Here is a 19,853-nt window from a genome sequence, read left to right on the forward strand (position 1 = left end):
GAAAATGGATGAGAAATTGTTACACTTCACACCTCTGCTTTCCCTTTTCTCTAAGGATTTACAGAATGAACAGGATTTATCAGCAGGGGCTAAGCCATCTCGTTATCTGTAATCAACACTAAAGTTTACAATGTACGTGGCCTTCTGGCTATGGGATTCACACACATCAATCCTGCAGTGAGGGGAACTGCTGGTACATCTAGTTATGCAGAAGAAGCACCAGGGGCACAGGAGACAAAGTAATTAAATCAGTAGTGGAGATGAGAACAGAGCCCGGGCCTCCCACCTTTTGCCATCTGGTATTTCCATGACCGGATACAACAGCCCGTTCTGGAAAGCACCCGGTTTCAATTCCCAACGACTTCCCAGCAAGGCCAGGATGCTAGGGGTCTCCCAGGCACCTCTCACCTTTGCACTCTCTGGGTACTCCTCAGGGGCTCGGTGCAGCAGGACATGGCCTTTGCTGGGAATGTTTAAGTAGATGCAGTTAGCGGCAGCATCGTCGGGCACTGTCAGCTTGTCGTAGCGGTGGTCACTCATCTGTTGCATGGTCTGCCAGAAGACACAAAGCACAGCTATTTAGACCAAACACATTAGCAGCCCTAAACAACTGGGAGAACAGAGCCTTCAAAAAAATAGCTTGCTGTGATTGCTAAGTCAGCCAAGGGCCATTTTGCTATGCAGCAAGTAAGAAGATCTCTTTTCATCTCTGCCCTTCAAGGAAAAATCTACTAACCCTAACTGAAATGAGCAGTAGAAAACCTTTGTGAATGGTTGCTGCAAGCAGCAGGATTAGGCAGGGCATGCAATAAGCATCTTCTGTGGGGTATTTTCCTTAAGGAATGCACATTGAGTATGCAAAACTCCTGCTCACATTGATGGAAACTATAGGTACTCAGCACCTTCAAAAAATAAAGCAGCCATCATTCAGTATTTATAAAGTGAGTGGGAATTAACACAAACAGGACAGGAACAGTTCCCAGCTTGGATATCAGCCCAATCTTCATTCTTTTCAAGGACTTCCTTTCTGTTTTCCAAGCAGTTACTCTTTCACTAAGCACCTGTGCTGGGGAGTGAGAAGGCACGTCTGCACTAATCCTCATTCCCAAGGGGACAACACAATAACCTCATCAGAACGGTGGAGCTGGTGGGTTTCAGAGGTTTAGTTTATAAATATAGGGCTTATACAAAAATTTGGATCCTGGCTGGAATTTCAGAGGCAGAGACTCTCAGCACACGAGGAGTATGAGAGCCCTTGTTTTGGATCAGGCTCAGCTCTTTAATAAGGATGAGAAAAGCCTTTTCCCCATTGTACCATTCCAGCTTTACACCAGCTTCACCCTGACAGAGACTGAGACTAAGACAGAAGCAAACAGCTCAAAGTCAAAACTTCAAGCCCTACTAAAAGGCTAAGCAAATACAAGTGTTCCAGTTTTTCTCCTAGCCCCGCAATGTCACCGCACACATTGCAAAAATGCAAACAGGAAGAAAAGGAGAAAAGGCTTTTCTTTTCTCTCCCCTCCCTTTCCGCTCCCCGGCTCAAAAATGTTTTCTTAAAAATAAACTGTTATTCTCTTAGCAAAATTTTTCAATTCCCTTCTCAGGGAATCCCCACAGATGCACAACACATAACAGAGCAGACTTTAATTTTATTCACAGTTAAGTTTAGCATGAAACCATTTGAAGGTCATTCATTTGTACTACTTCTCATTCATAAAAAAATACTATAGAGAACTGAATTATATTGAGGATCCTCAATACACTGGGAAGCAACGAATCAGCTCCAGCCTGCACACACCTACAGCAAGTAATTCCTTTCTAGGTCTGGATACATTTTTCATGCTGTAGCCTGAGTCATCCACATCCCACAGAGAACATGAAACTCACAACGAAGAATGCCATGCATTCTTGGGGACGCGTTATCAGATTGTCATTTCTTGTTCCTTCTGAAGTTATGAAACTCTCCTGAGTTCCCAAGGTCACATCTACCTCCATAAAAGGTTAATGTGTTTTTCTGGGGAAAACTCCTTGCACCTTTACTTCACCGGATGCGTTTTTATTACTGTGCTTACCGTGGTTGGCTTTCCCACTTAGCATTTTGTTTCTATTACGTTGCCAAGATGCAGTTTATTATGCTTCCCTTGATGCTGCAGACATCTAACAGCAGGCGACATGCCTGCACCCAGTGTGACTCTTTCTCCCTGGTAACCAGGGCCAGCAGACTTGTCCTCTACCTGCAGCTTCTCTTTTCTTCCCTACATAATTGTTTTAAGTCTTGATTAAAGAAATGTATTAAATCTGCACTAAAATACATGTATCAGTAGAGGAAAAGCCACCATGCCTGGATTTCTTTCAGCTCCCAAACACTTGTGCTTTCTCCAGTCCTTGTTGGAAACAGAATCCTGATGTTGTAGGTTTTCTGTATGAAGAGCTCATTCATCGGAAATACATTGTGAATCACTGTGAAACATTTCCATATGAAATTACGAATGGATTCTTAAGCAGAAGGGTACGGACACATCTCCCATTCTTTCACTTCCGCAAAATGCTGAAGTGAGAACACCAGCAGCAAGCAGAACTGAAGAACAAGTGACAGAGCTCTAACTGTGCCTCAGGAGCCAGCTTTGGGGAGCCTGGGAGGTGGTGGCAAAGGCACGTTAGGAGAGTTGTTTTCAAGAATGAAAAGTGCAAAAGTGGTGGCTGAATTATTCCAGAAACAAATGAGGAAAAACATGAGTGGTAAATTGAGATGAAGCAGCACAGGAGTTTGAGCACACAGCTGCAGGAGTGGGAATGGGATCTCTGCTAGCTTGAACACCACCGCTAGAGAGCATTTATTAGCAACTGGGGGGTTGACAATACAAGATTACCCTCCTCCTTGGCTCTTAAGATAAGAGGGAAATGGCATCTGCAAGCTTTAATCGCTGTTACAACTGTGCCTGCATGTTAAAGTGGTATTTCAAAAAGCACTTTGTTGAGAGAGCACCCAGGCACTAACACCCCAAACCTGCGCCACAGGCAGGCTCTGGATGCAGCAGAAATGCACCAATACGGTGTAATTTTAAAGATCCACAGGGTTTTCTGTATTTCTGCTATGTAAAGTCACTGGGGAAATGTAACTGGCCACATAGGTCTCCAGTGCAGAAAGAGAGATAAAAGCAAGGTCTTTTGATTGCATGTTCTATCAGATACACCCCAAAAATACACATTTTTTGGGAAATCACGAGTTTACAAAGACTGTAGTGCTCGCGCAACATGCCTGCGGAGGGCTGGCTTTCTGCCCACAAACACTGTACAACCAGCTACGTGAAGAGCCAGGCATTTCCCGCATGCCTAGTTTCTCTGGGAATTTTCTTCTGCCTGAAGAGGGTAATTCTTACTGCGCATTCTCTCAACCCTTAGTCATGCTTTCCTTGTGTTGAAGTCATTCACATAGCCTAAAATGCCTTTTCTATAGTTTTTTACAGTGCGTCCTCAGACAACTGAGGTAATGGATAAGCTCAATAATCCTAAATATGAAGCAGCATTATGCATGAAGGAAAAATGTGTATGCATTTAGGGCCTATTATCAGTGACAGAGTTAAGATGACCACATGCACTTTTAAAACAGGCCAAGCCTAGTTACAGATTTTCCCCCTTCATGGAGAAGGACCCAGCCTGAGCCCTGCTGCCACCCAGCATCCACATGCTGCAGGACAGAGAGCAACCAAACCCAGCAAACCTTCAATGCACCTTTATCTCCAACACCCATGAGCAAAAACAAACATACAGTGAATATTCCTCTGCCAGCATGGCAATGTATACTGCACTTAAAAATGCCCATTTGTGATGACAAAGAAGCGGATGTGTAGACTTTTGGGGTCTGATTTTTGGCTTGATTAGCCCCTGGCCCCCAACATTTAAAATAAAAAAATCAAACCTAAGCCCAAGTCAAACTCACGTACCTCTACACTCACAAGATCATTCCCTCGCCAGCTTTCAGCTACCCTTTCCTAAATCTTTCAAGTCACAGCACTCTTAAAAGAAAACTATTCACTTAAAACTATTTAAGATATTTTTTTCATCCCATCCCTTCTCTTTCTTTCCAAGCACATTAAAGTTTCACCTGTTTTACACTGATGCTTAAGTAGCATTTGCCTGGGGTACAGAAAATACTGCTGGTTACCCAAACCTGCCATTTCTTTTAAATGCTCACAGAACTTGGCAGAGCTTCTTTTTTAGTGCTGCGTAATGGGGGTCTTCAGACCATGTGAGAGATGACAATATCCCACTTCTGAATCTTAAGACAAGGACAGGAGGTGACTGAGATTTTGTATGTGTTTCCCGGGAACCTCAACTCATCAGCTGTCATACAGAGCCATACCAGCTACACCACTACCCCAGGAGTCTGTTCAGCTCGCTTTTGAACCTGTAAGCAAGGTAGCTTCAGAGTTCAGACACGTACTGTGTGAGGAAGCATTTCTTTTCCTTTCTTCTTTGAACTTGCCCCTTGCCTTTAGAGCTCCCCTGCTTCTCACACTAGAAGGGACAGCCAGCAATTGATCCTTGGTTGCCTTTTCCACATCATTTCTAATTTTACAGGCACCTATTATCCCATCTTAGTTGTTGCTTTTTCAGGTTATAGTCATAGCTGGCTTAGTTAGTCTCCTCAGGCAAGCTGTTCCAGGTATCTCTCTTCGTTGCACTTTTCTGAATCTTTCCAGTTCTACTCTACCTTTTTTTGGAATGAAGGGATCATGCATGCCAAGTACACAAAACAGCCAGCACGCAGATGCACCACAGCTTTAATCAGTGGCATAATGATGTTATTCATTAAAGTTATACGCAACCATTCTATGATTTGTTTTTCAGCTAAGCTGGCAATTTCAACAAGCCCAGGATCTTATTTCTATAGCAATGACCAGTCAGAGCACATTACTTCATATGTGATGTTCACATTGTTATTCTCCCTGCCCCTGCTGCACATCACTTTACACTTATCTACACTGAATTCCATTCATTGTTTTATTGCCCTGTCTCTGTCTATTAAGTTCCTTCCTCGCTTCTTCATATTTGAAGAAACAATTGGCACTGGAGAGAGAAAGCAGCAGCCTTAGGGTTCAACACAAGAAAGTGCAGGACAGAGTGGCGCTGGCAAGCTATGCCAGTGCTACACGCCTGGGTGGAGGGACTCAGCCTGTCATACCAACCATGCTACTCGACAGCTTCTCAGAGTTTCCTTCAAGTGCAGCAGTGCCAACAGTGACCATAAACAGTTGGCCAGCCTGACCAGAAGGGACAGAAGAGCAGAGCTGGAAATGCCAGTGATCTTGCTTGAATGTCAAGACCTATCAGGAGTGTTGCCCCTGAAACACAGACGGGCAGGAGAGACAACAGTGGATAGACTCAGTAGGAAGGGGACAAGACAGCCACTTTGAGCAGCATAAATCACAGTGGAATTATCTAAAGCTTCTTGTCAAGTACCAAAAAGTCTGCTAGAGATAGAGGAATAGCACAGAGCCTATGGATGCAAACTGCATTTGAGATCTGTTTGAAACCAGCAGTGCCCCAGTCTGCCATGGTCAATGCGCCAAATTTCTTAGCCCATACACAGCCAGAGCATTAGTCTGATTTCCACCTACCACCCACACTCTCAGCAGCTGGACTTTGGGCTTTTCCTCCCTGCTGCACCCTCTCAGTCATGTTTTCCAGAACATAGAGTTCTTTAAGCAATGTCTCCCACCCTGCTCCTCGTCTTTTCCTGGCGCAGGACACCTTTTGCATCACCGCAGATGTGACGGGTCCCATGTGCCATTCACGTGCATACCTGTGCTGCTCTGCCCCTCTGAACCACATTACATCACAGCCATGCTGTCACCCGCCTGCCAGCTCTGCCCAAGGACCGCTGCAAAGGGAACCACAACCTGAGGAGGGGAAAAGGAAGTGGCTTACATGTGCTATTGCGTTCAGTCAAGGCGGCGAGAGGACGAACATTCTGTCTTTTGGAACAGGAACCCAGGGAGAGAATAGTCAAAGGAAAAAAAAGCAGCAAAGGAATAGAAACATGAGTCCCCATTTACGCAAGTCAAATGACATCTTCTCAGCCTCTGACCCAGCTCCTGTGGCTGACAGCCCTGCTGGTGGTGACAAGTATGTATTGAAAGGGACACTTTCCTTGCCCTTTAAAAAGAAAAATAAACCAAAATAGACTAATCTAGTAGCCTCTCTTCTATATATACTTTTGATTCAGTATCTTCCAAAAGACTAGATTCTTCTGCATATATGCAACTAAACAGCACTGACACTCACAGTGTGTTTATTATAACATCTAACTTTTAATTTAAAAAAATCCTTTTAATTAAAAGAAAACCATGACCAGTTGCCTTTTTAAAGTAGCAGGTCATCTGGTACTCTGTGAAGACCTGTGTCCTCTGAGATGCTGTACACTCCTAACAAAGTAATGGAAAATCAGAAGGAGCTAAAAGGAAAATGCACAGAATTTATAGATTTTCCTATCATAAGGCTGAGAACAGCAAATTCACATTTTGTAAAATTGGGGGGCAAGTTGTCAATTGTTCTCTGGATTTTTCTACCCTTTCTTTGTTGCTGCATTACAGGAAAGTCATCATTCATCTGCACTTGCTGCTAATTCCCTACCTGATGTCATCCTCTTTGGGTTATTAATATTAGTAATCATTTCCACAGCAACCCATTGTGATATCGTAAACAGAGGATTATGACTTCATGTGGGGAATAAGCAGAGGCACAAATGATGAATTTTTAAGGAAGAAGAGATAATGTTTTCATGTAAACTTGTGCATTACTAGGAAAGACGGACACTACACAGACAATAGGAAGAGCAGATTTAGCTGAGCCTTCCCATGCTGCCCGGAGGTACAGGCTGCTTTCTAAGAACACCAGATAGTTGGAGTTTTCCCTTTGGTGCCCCTTCTGGAGGCACTTCTGTGGCAGAGCTGGGAACCCCTCAGCTTTATGCAGACACTATAACCCTGCTCTCATGCAGGGAAACAGTACTTGGCTTTTTAAAGCTGGCACACTGCAGAGACTTCAGTTATACAAAATGGAACAGGAACAAAAGGCATTTAATCACAGAAATGGGGGCAACTGCCAATGCTAGAACAACTCCTAGCACCCAAGTCTTTAAAAGCACTGCTCTGATCATAGCTTTGGATACAGACCAAGGGCCTAGTTGCTCAAAAGAGCCTCCTTTCTATTTTATCCTTATGATGTGGTTTCGATAAACCTCCCCTGACCTCTGTCAGAACAGCTGCATTTGCAATAGCGTCCTTCAGGGAATAATTTAGGGGATGAATGAGCAGCTCCACTCCCAATAGAAGATACTGAATGGGAGAGTTAAGAACAAGGCAGAGCAATCATGTCCAAGCTTTCATCAAAAGCGGATGGAGGGAGTGGGTGTATTCACTGAAGTCATGGTACTTGCACTACTGCACATATTCTGATACACTCCTGTCCACAATGAAATCCCATTGACTAATGAGGTCAGAACCTTGGGTTACCAAGGACAAGCTCAGAAATGCAGATGTCACCACTGCTCCAGGGGACATAAGGGGTTACAAGCTCAGCTGTGTTACCTGCTCTGCCTTGCACAGCAATGCAACTCAGCCCTGACATCTGCCACAGCCACGCTGCCTCTGCAATCAGCATCCAATTCCTCTGAAACGACCAGCTGAAATCCCAGACATTTCAAACGCAACTCCATTATCCCAGATCTCGGAGGGAATACTGCAGACACAGCTGGCCACAGGGATTAAGCTCGGGCCATATGGCAGTATGAGTGCTCTCCTCATTGCAGCCCTCAACCCTTGGAACCATGCTGGGTTTCCTACCTTCCTTCCAGGTCCTCTGCTCCTCTCTGAGATCCACCGGCAAACACCAGGCACCTGGCATTACCCCAGAGCAACAGGCTCACACCAAGGCTTTCTCTACCAGTCCCCTGGGAAGACCCTGTTGTCTTTTGGAGAGTGCCCAACATCAGAGCCTACCCAAAGCACAACATTTCCCAATAGGTGAGAACAACTTCATTAGCAGGCACTTGCTACAAATACAATACGTACTGCTTGCAACAGAATAGTTGAGTTTGCTAAAGCTGGGAACATGTGTAAACCCTCAGATCCTTTGGGATTGTTACCAAGTTATCCAAAGGGTGACATAGAATGGTTTGAACATAGACGAAGCTGCTTAAACCAAGGACTGCGTCCACCATCATCTGCTTCTGTTCAAGTCTTCACTCCTCACAGAAAGTGGAGGGGATCTGTGCTCTGTACAACCAACACAAATACCAAATGGCTTTTCAGGACTCAGTATAGAGTGAGGGAGCACAGCAACAGATGCTATGTCACAGTTCCTATTGTCATCTTGTCTAGCACTTGCCTTTGCTGTTGGAACCTGAACTGGATTACATCCAGGGCCAGTTCCTGCTCTTCTGCTGTCACAGCAAAACCCCAGGGCTGTGTCCCTCATTGTGGTAAGAGCCATGCAGAGCGTTCTCCTGCAATGCTGCCCCATCACCATCCTGCACTGCGGCCAGCACTGTCACACCCCAAATTCATCCTCACTCATGCTCACGGTAAAGGTCAGCGACTCCAACAGTGCAGAAGCAGAGCCCAAATGTGACATGCTTGGAAGGAAATCCTGGCCTCACTGGGGTAACAGAAAAGTAATCCCAGGCTTTACTGGCTCAACAGCCATGGCTAATGTTCAACTATGGAATTGCGTGTATGGAATTATGAACAGGTTTCTCTACAAGAAGGAATTAAATGTATGCTGAAAACAGCAGAGGGAAGTTAAAATTTCAGATGTAATAGCCGCTACAGGCCCTGGTACTTTCTGCAGTTCATTTGTCTCTCTCTTTTGCTCAGTTTCCTCAAGTGCCACTTTTCAGCTGCAGCCCAAATAAATATTCTATACTTGCCAGAGCCTGAAGAGGATTTCGCAGTTAACATGTCACTTCTGATTTATTATCTGCTTCTAGCATGTGCTCTATAATCCTAAACTCTGTGCACTCATTTCCTAGCTCACTTGCAGTGCTTTACATTACACACACCGCACTAAACTCATGATCAATTGCACTCTGCCATATGTGAACACCAGATGCAATTTCTTTTTCTATTTTTAAAGTATAGTAAGGACACATGAGTTGCACCAGTAAGAACAATGAAGGAAAATTTCTCTTTCAAACAAGATTGTTAGCAGGAAGATAAATCCTATTTTAAATAAGAAATGTTAGCACAGCATGATGTAGCAGTTCACTTGTTGCCTAACAAGACATGCTACAGAATGAAAACAACTCAACCAGAGATGGTTAAAGACAGCTTAATCATCTTGCTTGTATGACTACATTTCCAGACATGAAAAATGGCAACAACAAAGGAGAGGTTTAAAATAACAAGCTATCACAATAAAGGAGTGACATGCTGGGCCGTGCCAGACAAATGACCCAGTGGGAAGGTCAGGGGACCGTACTGCCACACAGACTGCGATGCGTAACGAGAGGAACAGCTGACAGCACTGCTATAGCTCAGCTGCCCTGCTAAAATGCAGGGAGCAGCTTTTAATTCCGAGTATCAGAATCCTACAGATCCTCTTGCAAATGCATTCCCACAAGAGTGCAAGAAGCCGATTACCAACTGACATCTTTTTCTTCAGAGGCAAGTGAACAAAGAAATCATTGAGGTCAAAAAGCAAGAATACAGACGTTAGAGGATGTTCATGATCAGCAGCACTGCCAACTCCCTCATTTCCGAGATGGATGTTTTACCTATTTATTTTCCAATAATTTCTCTGAAGAGATTTAGACTGGAGGAACAGCTAGAGGTTCCTCAGGATGAGAGTGGAGTTGGATCCAGCACACTGAGCAAGAAAAACACTCTGGGTAACTTCATATGGTTCTGACCAGGATGTGGTTGCCTGGTGTAACCTCTCAGCTCATTAGGAGCATGAGAAGGACACGTGCTATGGCACAACACTGCTGCTCCAGGCCTGAGTCCCTAACCTCAGCTGGCAGGGTGTGAGCAAACATGACCATCACACACATGTAAACGTGCTGCTGAATGTCCAATGCAGAGAAACACACTGAAAACTGACATAGTTGATCTATTTTTAAAAGATATCCACCAACAATCAAAGACTACTAGATTATCTTGTTCATTACCATCTTCTTTTAAAAACGTATCTGCTTTTTACTATACCTTGACTAATGCTGGTGTTTACTTGACACTTAGTTACCAGCAACATTTAATCAGCTTATCCAAAAAAATATTTTTGGCTATGATAGCTGAATTGATGCACTGCAACAGTGAGCAGAGCTGTGCAAAAGGCTTTAATCACACTGATGAGTTCTCAGATTAGTCCTGGCTCAAGTTCAAATAGCAGCTCTGAGCAACCAGTATTGTACTTGAATTTTGCTCATGTTTATAAACATTCTACACAAGTGTAGGGCTGTCTGGATATCTGCAAAGTTCATCAGGCTGCTGCTCACAATGCATTTAGAGTTTAAGCCTGAATATTTGGGATAGTGCGTATTTCACAGGGAAAGATGCAGGGCACTTTCCACCCCAGACTAAATCAATCGAACAGCATCGGGAACATCAGACTTCTACAACCAAAACCATTTGTCATTTCTTAGGGAAGACAACATGGGTGATAAGCTGGGAATGCGCTCCCAGAGCTTCATGTAGTGATTTCTAATAAGAGAGTAACTTTGACAGCTTGTTCAAATGAATGAGCAAACTTAAAGCCACTCCAAACTGGGAAGTCAAAGGACCATCCTCTTGTTTAAGAGCTCAGGCAGAACAATCAGGCTGCTATCCTGATTTACCCTTAATTGCTGCCAGGCTGCAAGTCTAAGCCAGCCAGGAACACACTTTCCTGGCCTCCATAATTCAACCCATCTCCAGCAGGGCAGACTGAGATTTGAAATGTTGGGTTTATCTTAGCTGGCAACTGATACATTTTAAATCATAAACTGTCGTAAGATTAAAAAAAAAAAAAGTAAAAAAAATATATCTATATATATAAAAAAGAAATAAACCCCCCCCCAACCTTGCTGCTGAGCTCTCATAGTAAAAATGATGCTGCTGGGAAATGAAAAGTCCTAAGATTATGCCCATGAGGAATATGTGTAAGCTCTGAAAAGCAAATGTGCAATGAATTATCACAGCATGGCAGTAAGGACAAGAAGTCTCTTGGGCCTCCGTCTTGCAAATATTTAAGGATGTTTTATAGTTATAAATATCACTAGCTTACTGAAGCTGAGGAGGTGTACAAGACATGCAGGATGGGCTCCTAAGCTCTTTGGGGGCCAGGGATGTTGATTTCAGAGTTACATATTATTTCTGTTGCAAATGCTCTGCCTGGCACAGATTCAGTTCAGTAGCTTTGGGCACCGATAGCAGTGCTGCTCTTAATTCACGCTTTAGAATCAGGGCAAGAGATGCAAGTCGGGTTGCATAAGTTGCATTAAACTAAGCGGATTTCAGAGGCTTTCTCACTAGTACACCAGAGCTATCTCCACCACTCCTCATTTATTATAAGGGACATACAGCTGGCTTCCTCCATGAGTTAGCGATCATGTTGTATCACGGAGGCTTCTGCACAGCCAAAGAGCAAAGCCTGCACTTAGGTTCTTTTTTGGCAAAAGAATCAGTATAATCATACGCTGAGAATTTAGGACTTTCTGCCATCACTTAGAAGTAAATTTTGGTTTAACCTTTCAAGTCCTGAGAAAAATGCATAAGGCAGCAGTAATGCTTTCAGACATGCTCTGGCTTACCTGCATCTCAAACCAAAGTGGGCAGGATGGTAGGTCCTAATTTACCTGAAGCTTCACTTCAGGTAAAGTCTCAGCTGCACTTTGCTGGTTTGGTGCCTCAGCCAGTTTCTGCTGCAAAGCATCAGTGCCTGCAGCTGCACTACCATGCAGGAGCAGAGACGCTGATCTCTCAGGTGAGCTGTCTCATTGCCTATATGCCTAATGAGATTCATGGCTTCAGGCGTCTCTGTGCCCACATCTCTAAAAAAAGCTTAATTTGCTGAGAACACACCCAGCAGGCAGGAAAGCCACTGAGCCCAGTGCAAACCACAGCAGCAATAAAAATTTCCCATTGAGGATGGTGGTGGTAGTACAGCACTGACCTGGTACACAATGGATTACTGGTTTCCAAGCCTGCCAAGTAAAGAGAGACCCAGATTCATGAGGCCTCTTAGCCTGAGGGTTCAAACCCACACCCCCAACTCTAGAGGAGAAGGTTCAGAGACTCAAATTATTGGCCAGGCTGGGATGAGACTACACTTCCTTCCTTCTGTTGAAGCCATGCAGTCATGAGACCATCTTGGGACCAGAGAAGAAAACGCATGACCAGGAAGGAACTTGACTTTGCAGCCAAGTGATGGAGAAAGGAGGGATGGGGAGTCCTGGATGCTGGTCACTGCAACTAGAGTTACTTCCCGATTTTCTTCCAGGAAGTCTACACTGCAAAATGCATACACAGGTCATCTTCATAACAGGGAGCAGACCCTTTTCCCTCCTTCTTTATGCCAAAACTTTTACTTCCCCTCTGGCAATTTTAAAAGCCACATTTCCTCTGGCAACATCTGAAGTAAATATCTCCACCATTCTGATATTTCCTTCCTTCTTCCTATCACCAAATTATCACCTTTTTAGTCAACAAAGTTGTAAGTAATAACCTGTATAATCCATTTATTTCCTGAAGATAGCTAAAGCCAAATTAACATCACTGTTCTCTTGCCCGATATAAACATTCTTTATGGTTTGCACACGAGAGACCCCGAGATGTACTGTTTCCTCTTTCACTGATCTTCATCTATTTTAAAATTCCAGCATTCTTGAGCAGAGATTAAAAAGAAAAATACCCAACAAGTTTGCTGTTTAGAAAATGTTCTTATGTGCCGTACCTTAAGGGCTTTCTGTGCAGCTTCACTTGATCCAATAGCAATCAAGTTTGGTCCAGCCATGCTGCAAAAGCTCTTCAGATGCAAAGAATCATGCACAGGGACTGTGGAGACAGCATAATCCTGCATGGAAGCAAAGAATGGTTGCTAAAAATGTTTTTAAATTGTCCTAGGCCCGTAATTCTATTGAGACATTCCATAATTAATTTTACTCTCTGCAAATTAACAATAGCCACATATCCCAGGGCAGTGTCAACTGTTTCAGTACAAGATACCCCTCTGGACCAACTTGCCTTGTCTGGTGCAATGGAGTAAAACCCAGAACATGTTTAAAAGATTACTATTGTTGCAACTGTAAAGAAATACATTAAAAAGCATAATTAAACAGTATGTTCGTAAAACCTTTCCAGGGACCAGCAATGAGAACATGTTGCCAGTATGTGAGAACACTATGAACATGAGTGTTGATATGCTCTCAAATAACAACAGCCTCCCAACATCCAAGTTACTTTTATGCAGTAATCTCACTCTTGATATGCAACTTCAGCATCTGTCACTTTACGGGAGGCTCAAACTTTCTCAGTTTAACTTGTACTTTACTTTTCTATAAGTCCTAAATAAAGCACTTGCATCTGACAAACATCTTGGTGAGTATAAATTTACATTTGTTCAGTGGATGATAGCTTATATTTCCCATGGCATGAATGAATCTACAAACCTTAAATGTGTCAGCCAGAATTTCTGCACCACGTTGATTTGTCCTCCTGGAAAGACCCACAAAAAATTCTCTGCCTGGAATGAAAAAATGAAGGGCAAAACAATTACAGCATTTTTTTAAAGCCATCCCCCAAAAAAATCACATCAGCCCCTTCATCAGACCACACACATTTTAAAACCAGTCCAGCTTTATAGAGGCATTCTGAAGCAATCTTCCATGGGTTGTCATTTTCTATCTTTCTTTTCTCAAGTTGAGTAGCAAAACTGAAAATTCAGCGTAGAAGAATGCAACCTGCAATTCTGAGCTGATAATTTAAAGCAATTATCTTTCTCCAGAAGACACATTTCACCAGAAGCATAAATAGCTTCCTCTTCTAAAGCTCTGCAACAGTCATTGAGTCAGGAAAGAGAACAGCTGGGCTGGATTAGTACAGCACTGATTGACCATTTCTCTCTCCCTCTGAGATTTCCTCTGGTCTCAAAGGCAGCTCTGCAACCACCAGCATCCTCCAGCTCCAAAGAAAATCAGTGCTAGATCTGCACTGTTTTAGAAAGGCCTCCCTTCCTGGTCTGCCTCTTTTGAGATCCTTCTTTCTTGGTGAACTAAGACAAGCAGCCAGTCTACTATGATGCTGATCAAAACGAACAGGCTCATTCAGCACAGGTGGGGAGCAAGCGTGTGTGCAGCCGATGTGAGAAAATGCCTAATGGGTTTAATGACACAAAAACCAGAGTCAGTATCTTCATCTTTGAAGGCAACCATGCATATAAGTTGTCTAGCAAATGACATCTGGCAGGCAACTCCACCACTTTCTCCAGAAACTGAAAATGCATTTTTCACTTTTGATTCATTTACCTAGTGACAATTCTCTGCATCAAGCTTCTACAAGTCCTGAAAATAGGCTGGATGAACTTAGCTGCTTGTAATAAGGAATATGAAACAACTGCAGCCAGTTGACTACTGAAAGCATTTTTCTTATTGGCACTTTACAAGCTAAAGTAAAATTTGTATGCGCAGTGCTGCTCTTTGTACTGTGTGTACTGCTACTTCATTTGTTCAGGCGTTGGACAGAACATTGAGGGTTGCATTGAAAATTCATCTCAGCTGCCTCCGTGACATTCAGTAAACAACTGATTTAACAAACTGCACAAATGACATTTTATTACGCAGACAACAGAGAACATGTGGTCTTCAAGGCAGTTGGAATAGGCAAACAGCAAATTCATTACCACTGTACCTGTAAATAAGACGTCTCCGCCATCCAAGGTAGCATTTTCATCTACCATCTCTACTATATTGAGGTTGAGACTTTCTAGTACTCTCTTCATGGACTCAACCTGTTTAAAAGAAAGCTGTTTAAGATACATTGTACCACTGAAAAACTTAAAAACAATACCAGAAATATATATCATTAATAAGAACTAAAGTCCTTTAATTTAGCAAGACAGATAGCAGGGTCCTTTGTGTCCCTGCCCATTGCAATTCCCCAACTCTCTCCAGAGGCCTTTGTGGTCTGCATGAGATGAGGTGTCAGGCAGCTCAAGTCTGATCTGTTCTCTGGAGGTTCCTCTTTCTCCAGTCACTTTACAGAAAAAGCCTTGGACAAGCACACTGTTAAAGTAGGTACCTCAGTTTGAAGTTGAATGGGACAAAAGCAGGTCTTTGTGCAACCTCGAGAACACTGATGGGTTAATGCTGCAATGCAGAACTGTACTCAGGAGCTTCCCGAGACCAAGGGACTCGTCCTCCCCATGCAAAATCCCATCTAAGGCTTTGGCACACAGACTGGAGTGAGCCTGCGGCATGCCCTTTACAATTATTAACGCTTCTTTTTGCTCCTCTTTCACTTGATGCTAAAATTACTTCAGGCTGAAACCTGGCACTCAAGAGTCTCCAGGCTCAATAGTAACACTTCATCCTTTTTAGTCTTGTTGCTCTATCTCCAGTGATCTTTAAAATTAGGCTTATAGGGAAGACTGGACCCACACAGCATTTTAAAAATAGATGGGAAACAGCTGAATTAATATTGGAAAACTGACAGTTATACAAATACAGCAACGTTTTATAACATCTATGTGCTAATAGCACAAAGCTTTCTTTTGCCTGTGAAGCCCAGTGGTTTTTACCATCCAGGTGCTATGTGCTTAAGAGCCATAAGACCCCAAAGAAGAAACCAATTGCTTAATATTGAGTAATAGCATTGCAACATTATATAAGAAGGTTCCCAATCCAAGAACACACAGACTCACTGTTTTGTGCTGACACGAACCAGACAAGCAAATTCATGACTGGGACACCCTGATACGTGAGTACACCAGCCACAAGCAGTTGGAATAAATAAATAACCCCATCTGATGGGTATATTTAAGGCAGAAGGCCAAACCACAGGAAAAAAATAGTATTGCCCAGCCTGTTGTGTGGTCACCTACCTCCAGTTAATTTACCACCCCCAGCACCTTCTAAAACCAAAACATCAAGAAGAGAAAGCCCTTCCAGGACACCTGCTGCTGATGGTCCCAGCACAAGCGGTTTGGGCTTGCAGAGGAAGCCAAGCCAGTAGCTGCTCTTGCTGAGTACCCACTCCCCATGCTGTTCCTGTCCTTCTCCCCAGTACCTTGTTCCCACCAGCTTGGAGCATCAACAGAGCTGTGTATGCTACTGCAGCAGAGGAGCACCCCTCCTGCTTTCTGTGGGGAGAGCCAAAAGCAGCAGCTTCTCTGGACCACAGAAGAACATCTGAGAGAGCAGAGAGGTGTAAAACCCAGGCAGCCTACAGAGAAGACATGAAGGTGCCTCATGTGCTGCAAGGCTGTTTACAGACCTAACAGGGCCAGGAGCTGTGCAACAAGCACTGTAAGCAAGATAGGCACTCTGGCTGGAAAAATCCGTGTCTGTTAATGGCTTAATAAACTTAATAGTCAGAAGGCAGCAAATTACTGAGTGGAGAAAAGCAGCATCTTGGCTATGTGTGACAGGTTGGGGGTACAAAAGCCCAAAGGTGGATCTGCTCATGACGAGAGTAAACAAGCACCAGTCACCAAGGCAGGTGTAGGATCCCTCTAGGAGGTGGGAAACCAACCTTTAACCCGAGCACTGCAACCATGCAAAATGCTTGTACCATTGGAGAAGCAATTCCAGCACAGCCAAGCAAAGGTGCCACAGAGCTTCCCAGGAGACACAGGCAGGGAAACAGCAGCACTTCACATCCCCGGGGCCAGAACGGCCAATTAATAACACTTGTGCTAGAGTACCAATTAAGCAAAGTGCCTAACTAATGAGAATAGTGGAAGGTAAATGCTGACTTTGGATTTGTGATTTGAGTCATATGGATGTTTTAATCACCAGCTGCTGAGTACCATTTAACCACCAGGCTATGTCAGAGATGCCTCGAATTGTTTCTTTATTTAATTTACAGGGCTTGATGCAGCTGTAGCACAGACATTAAGGAAAGTTATCAGAGCTAAAAGTTGTCCACAATCACAGAAAACTAGTTTAATTTGCTTTGTGATTGTTCCAGGCTTTGAAGATATTTATAAGATGCTCAAGATGTTTCCCCCCAACAGTTGAGCTCATTTTAGCTTATGAAACCAAATTTAAGTAAATAAAATGACTGCCATATAAATAGCTGCATCTTTTTCCATGGTGGGTGTTAATGGATTCAAGTCTACAGTTCAATGTTTTGCAGGGTTTTTAAGCAGCCAGTAGAAATTCCTAGAGTTTTAATTGGAAAGTGCTGTTCACACGTCTGGTGACATATGCTAGGAATATCTTTCAATATCCTCTGCTTGTGTAAAATAGAAGTCCCAAGTAACTGTTTGTTTCCTGTAGGCAACACCGGGAACTTCATTCAGTAGAAGCAGAAAAGAAAAAAGAACCACAAAATGAAATGGAGAAGATTGGAGGGAAGACTTGGTGTTATTAAAAGGCAACTGGAAAAAAAGAACTCGTAAATTCATGATTCTGGAAAACACAAAACCAAAAATGAACAGCCCATCTGCTTCTGCATATAGCTGAGTTTTCTGCATGGGGATAGCAGTGTCTTGCATTGCCCCCACCACATCATCTTTAAAGGCATTCTGCAGTAGTCCTGAGCAGGGCCTCCAATATAGTATGTCCACGGTACGTCTGACAGACGACGACCTTGGAAATAGTGTACTGCATCATTCAGAGTTTGGGTTAGTATGTGAAGTCCACACAAATAGCTTGAGTCTATATCTCATCATCGCAAAAGGAAATAGAGAGCTTGGCTCCATCCTTAAGCCTTCTCACATTGGAAGGACTGTGGCATTTTCCAACAGAACTCCTACTCCAGAGAGAAAACAAGATAGATAGATAAAATCTTTAGCCAAGGAGGGAGAAGTGATTGCTATCATCAAGCAAGAAGTTAAAAATAGGGATGCAGCAATGGGGTTTGATTTTATAAAGTCCTTTCTCCTCCTTACATTATCCTCCCCCAACAACCTCTTTTTCTGAAGGATAGTCTGATGAAATTTTACAATGAATGAAAGACTAATTCACAGCGCTAGCTTTGATGTATGAACAAATAACCACCTCTTGCTTTTTTTTTTTCCTTCCCCAGGACAGAAATGAAAAAAGGTGGATGGAGAAAAGTCCTCTATGAAGCCACAGTTACCCAGGAGACACCAGTAAAATACACAAAGCATTTGGACATGACCTGATCACAAGCATATTCACTATGAAGAAGACTCACTGCTTGCTTTTTTTCACAAGCAGCCAAGAGGAAAAGTCACCTTCCCTTGCTTTATCTCCTTTATTTGAAAACTAAAATCCCAGGTAGTCACAATTGTAGCACACAAAGAAAACACTCATCAGTATCCTTTTAAGATTTCTGTGTCGTATTATCTCAGGTCAGCTTAAGGTTTGTAACACGATATTGGGTTTTATTGTACATGTACCCATTAGTACAGCGGTTGAGTGTTAAAGCTTGTATGCTTTGTGTAGTGATATTTTTTCTAATAAGCACATTCCTGGTGTGAGACGGGATGTGTCTAATCCATAGCAAAGCTGATTGAGAGACAATGGGCTCCAGCCAGCTCAGCTCTGTTTCAAGGAAAGAGGACAATAACTACGTTTGACATTTATAAGAATCTAATTTCCTCATGCTTTAAAAATGGAGCTCATTACCCTCCGGACTGGTGCCTTCCACCAATTACTGTAACTGATGTGTGGGACTTCTTCCTTCTCTATATTAGTATCTGATGCACTCTAAACAGAGGCTGCTTCCTAAATTATTTACTGGTCTTCTGTGTACTAACCATGTAATAGGATTTATGTTATTGACAGTAAGAATTAAATTATCTTTTCAAAAGACAGTGGAAACAAGGAAACAAGAAAATGATTTTTATGAACCACAAGCTCACCCCTGCCAAAAGCAGGGCAGCTTTTCCCCTGGGGTGCCAGGAGCGGGCAGACTTAATATATGCAGAAGTTAAGACTATGATATCTCCAAGGTGACTATTTCTGGAGCCATTAGCTCTGAGTTCACAAAGTGCCACTATCAATATATAACGCATTTTTCAGCAAGGCTCCGAGTGATGGCTATAAATAGAGATGGACAAATCCAGAGCCACGAAAGGGTAGAATTCAGTTTTGCAAAACCAGATACCAGTGTTGGTCATGATCCAGGTTCTTGTCTGAATGTGCTCCATTTGGGGATGAGAAAAATCTCTCTCCTCTTGATGATAAGCATTGCCCTTCTGGGCTTGCAGAGGCTTCAATGAAAATAAAGCAGCACTGTATTAGTTTTGAGAAGAAAAACCCACTACTAGATATTTTCTTGCTTTAAGTAGGCCAGATACACACCCTAGTGTATATTGATCTCGAAAATCTGCGGGATGTGGGTTATGGCAGAGTTTCCAACTCTGGCTCCCAGTGTTGATAACACAAAGAGCCCTGGCTTTAAAGAGGTCAACAGGAAAATGATGGAAGAACAAGATGCTCCAGCACTGCTGTTCAAAGCATATCACACTGTAGGAGTGTGTTAAGTGCAAGACAAGTAAGGTCAGCTCTGTCCCACAAACAGCCTGGTAAGGACGCCCTGTTCTTGCATTCCCACCCCTGCAGCTGACAGGCCACAGTTTGCTTTGGCAATTGATCCCCCTTTCCAGCCACACAGGGTCTTTGTGTTTTTCCCACCACCTCCTCCAGGAAGGGGAGAGAAGGTGAAGACTGGCAGCAGCCTGGC

At 43.2% G+C, this 19,853-nt stretch overlaps 1 protein-coding gene across 2 annotated transcripts in view; it reads right to left on the bottom strand.

The window, feature by feature from the left end:
• DDAH1 (dimethylarginine dimethylaminohydrolase 1) overlaps window positions 1-19,853 on the bottom strand; it is a 56,656-nt gene that overhangs the window by 4,568 nt on the left and 32,235 nt on the right. For both annotated transcript variants that reach the window (XM_030494456.2, XM_030494455.2), the window contains exons 2-5: window positions 14,886-14,985; window positions 13,649-13,722; window positions 12,934-13,053; window positions 409-552 (exon numbers count right to left, since the gene is read on the bottom strand). In XM_030494456.2, the coding sequence (XP_030350316.1) occupies window positions 409-552; window positions 12,934-13,053; window positions 13,649-13,722; window positions 14,886-14,976 (429 nt within the window). In that variant the 5' untranslated portion in view covers window positions 14,977-14,985. The remainder of the gene's footprint in view (window positions 1-408; window positions 553-12,933; window positions 13,054-13,648; window positions 13,723-14,885; window positions 14,986-19,853) is intronic.

This window comes from Strigops habroptila, chromosome 8 (assembly GCF_004027225.2).
Source record: "Strigops habroptila isolate Jane chromosome 8, bStrHab1.2.pri, whole genome shotgun sequence".
Lineage (NCBI taxonomy): Eukaryota > Metazoa > Chordata > Aves > Psittaciformes > Psittacidae > Strigops > Strigops habroptila.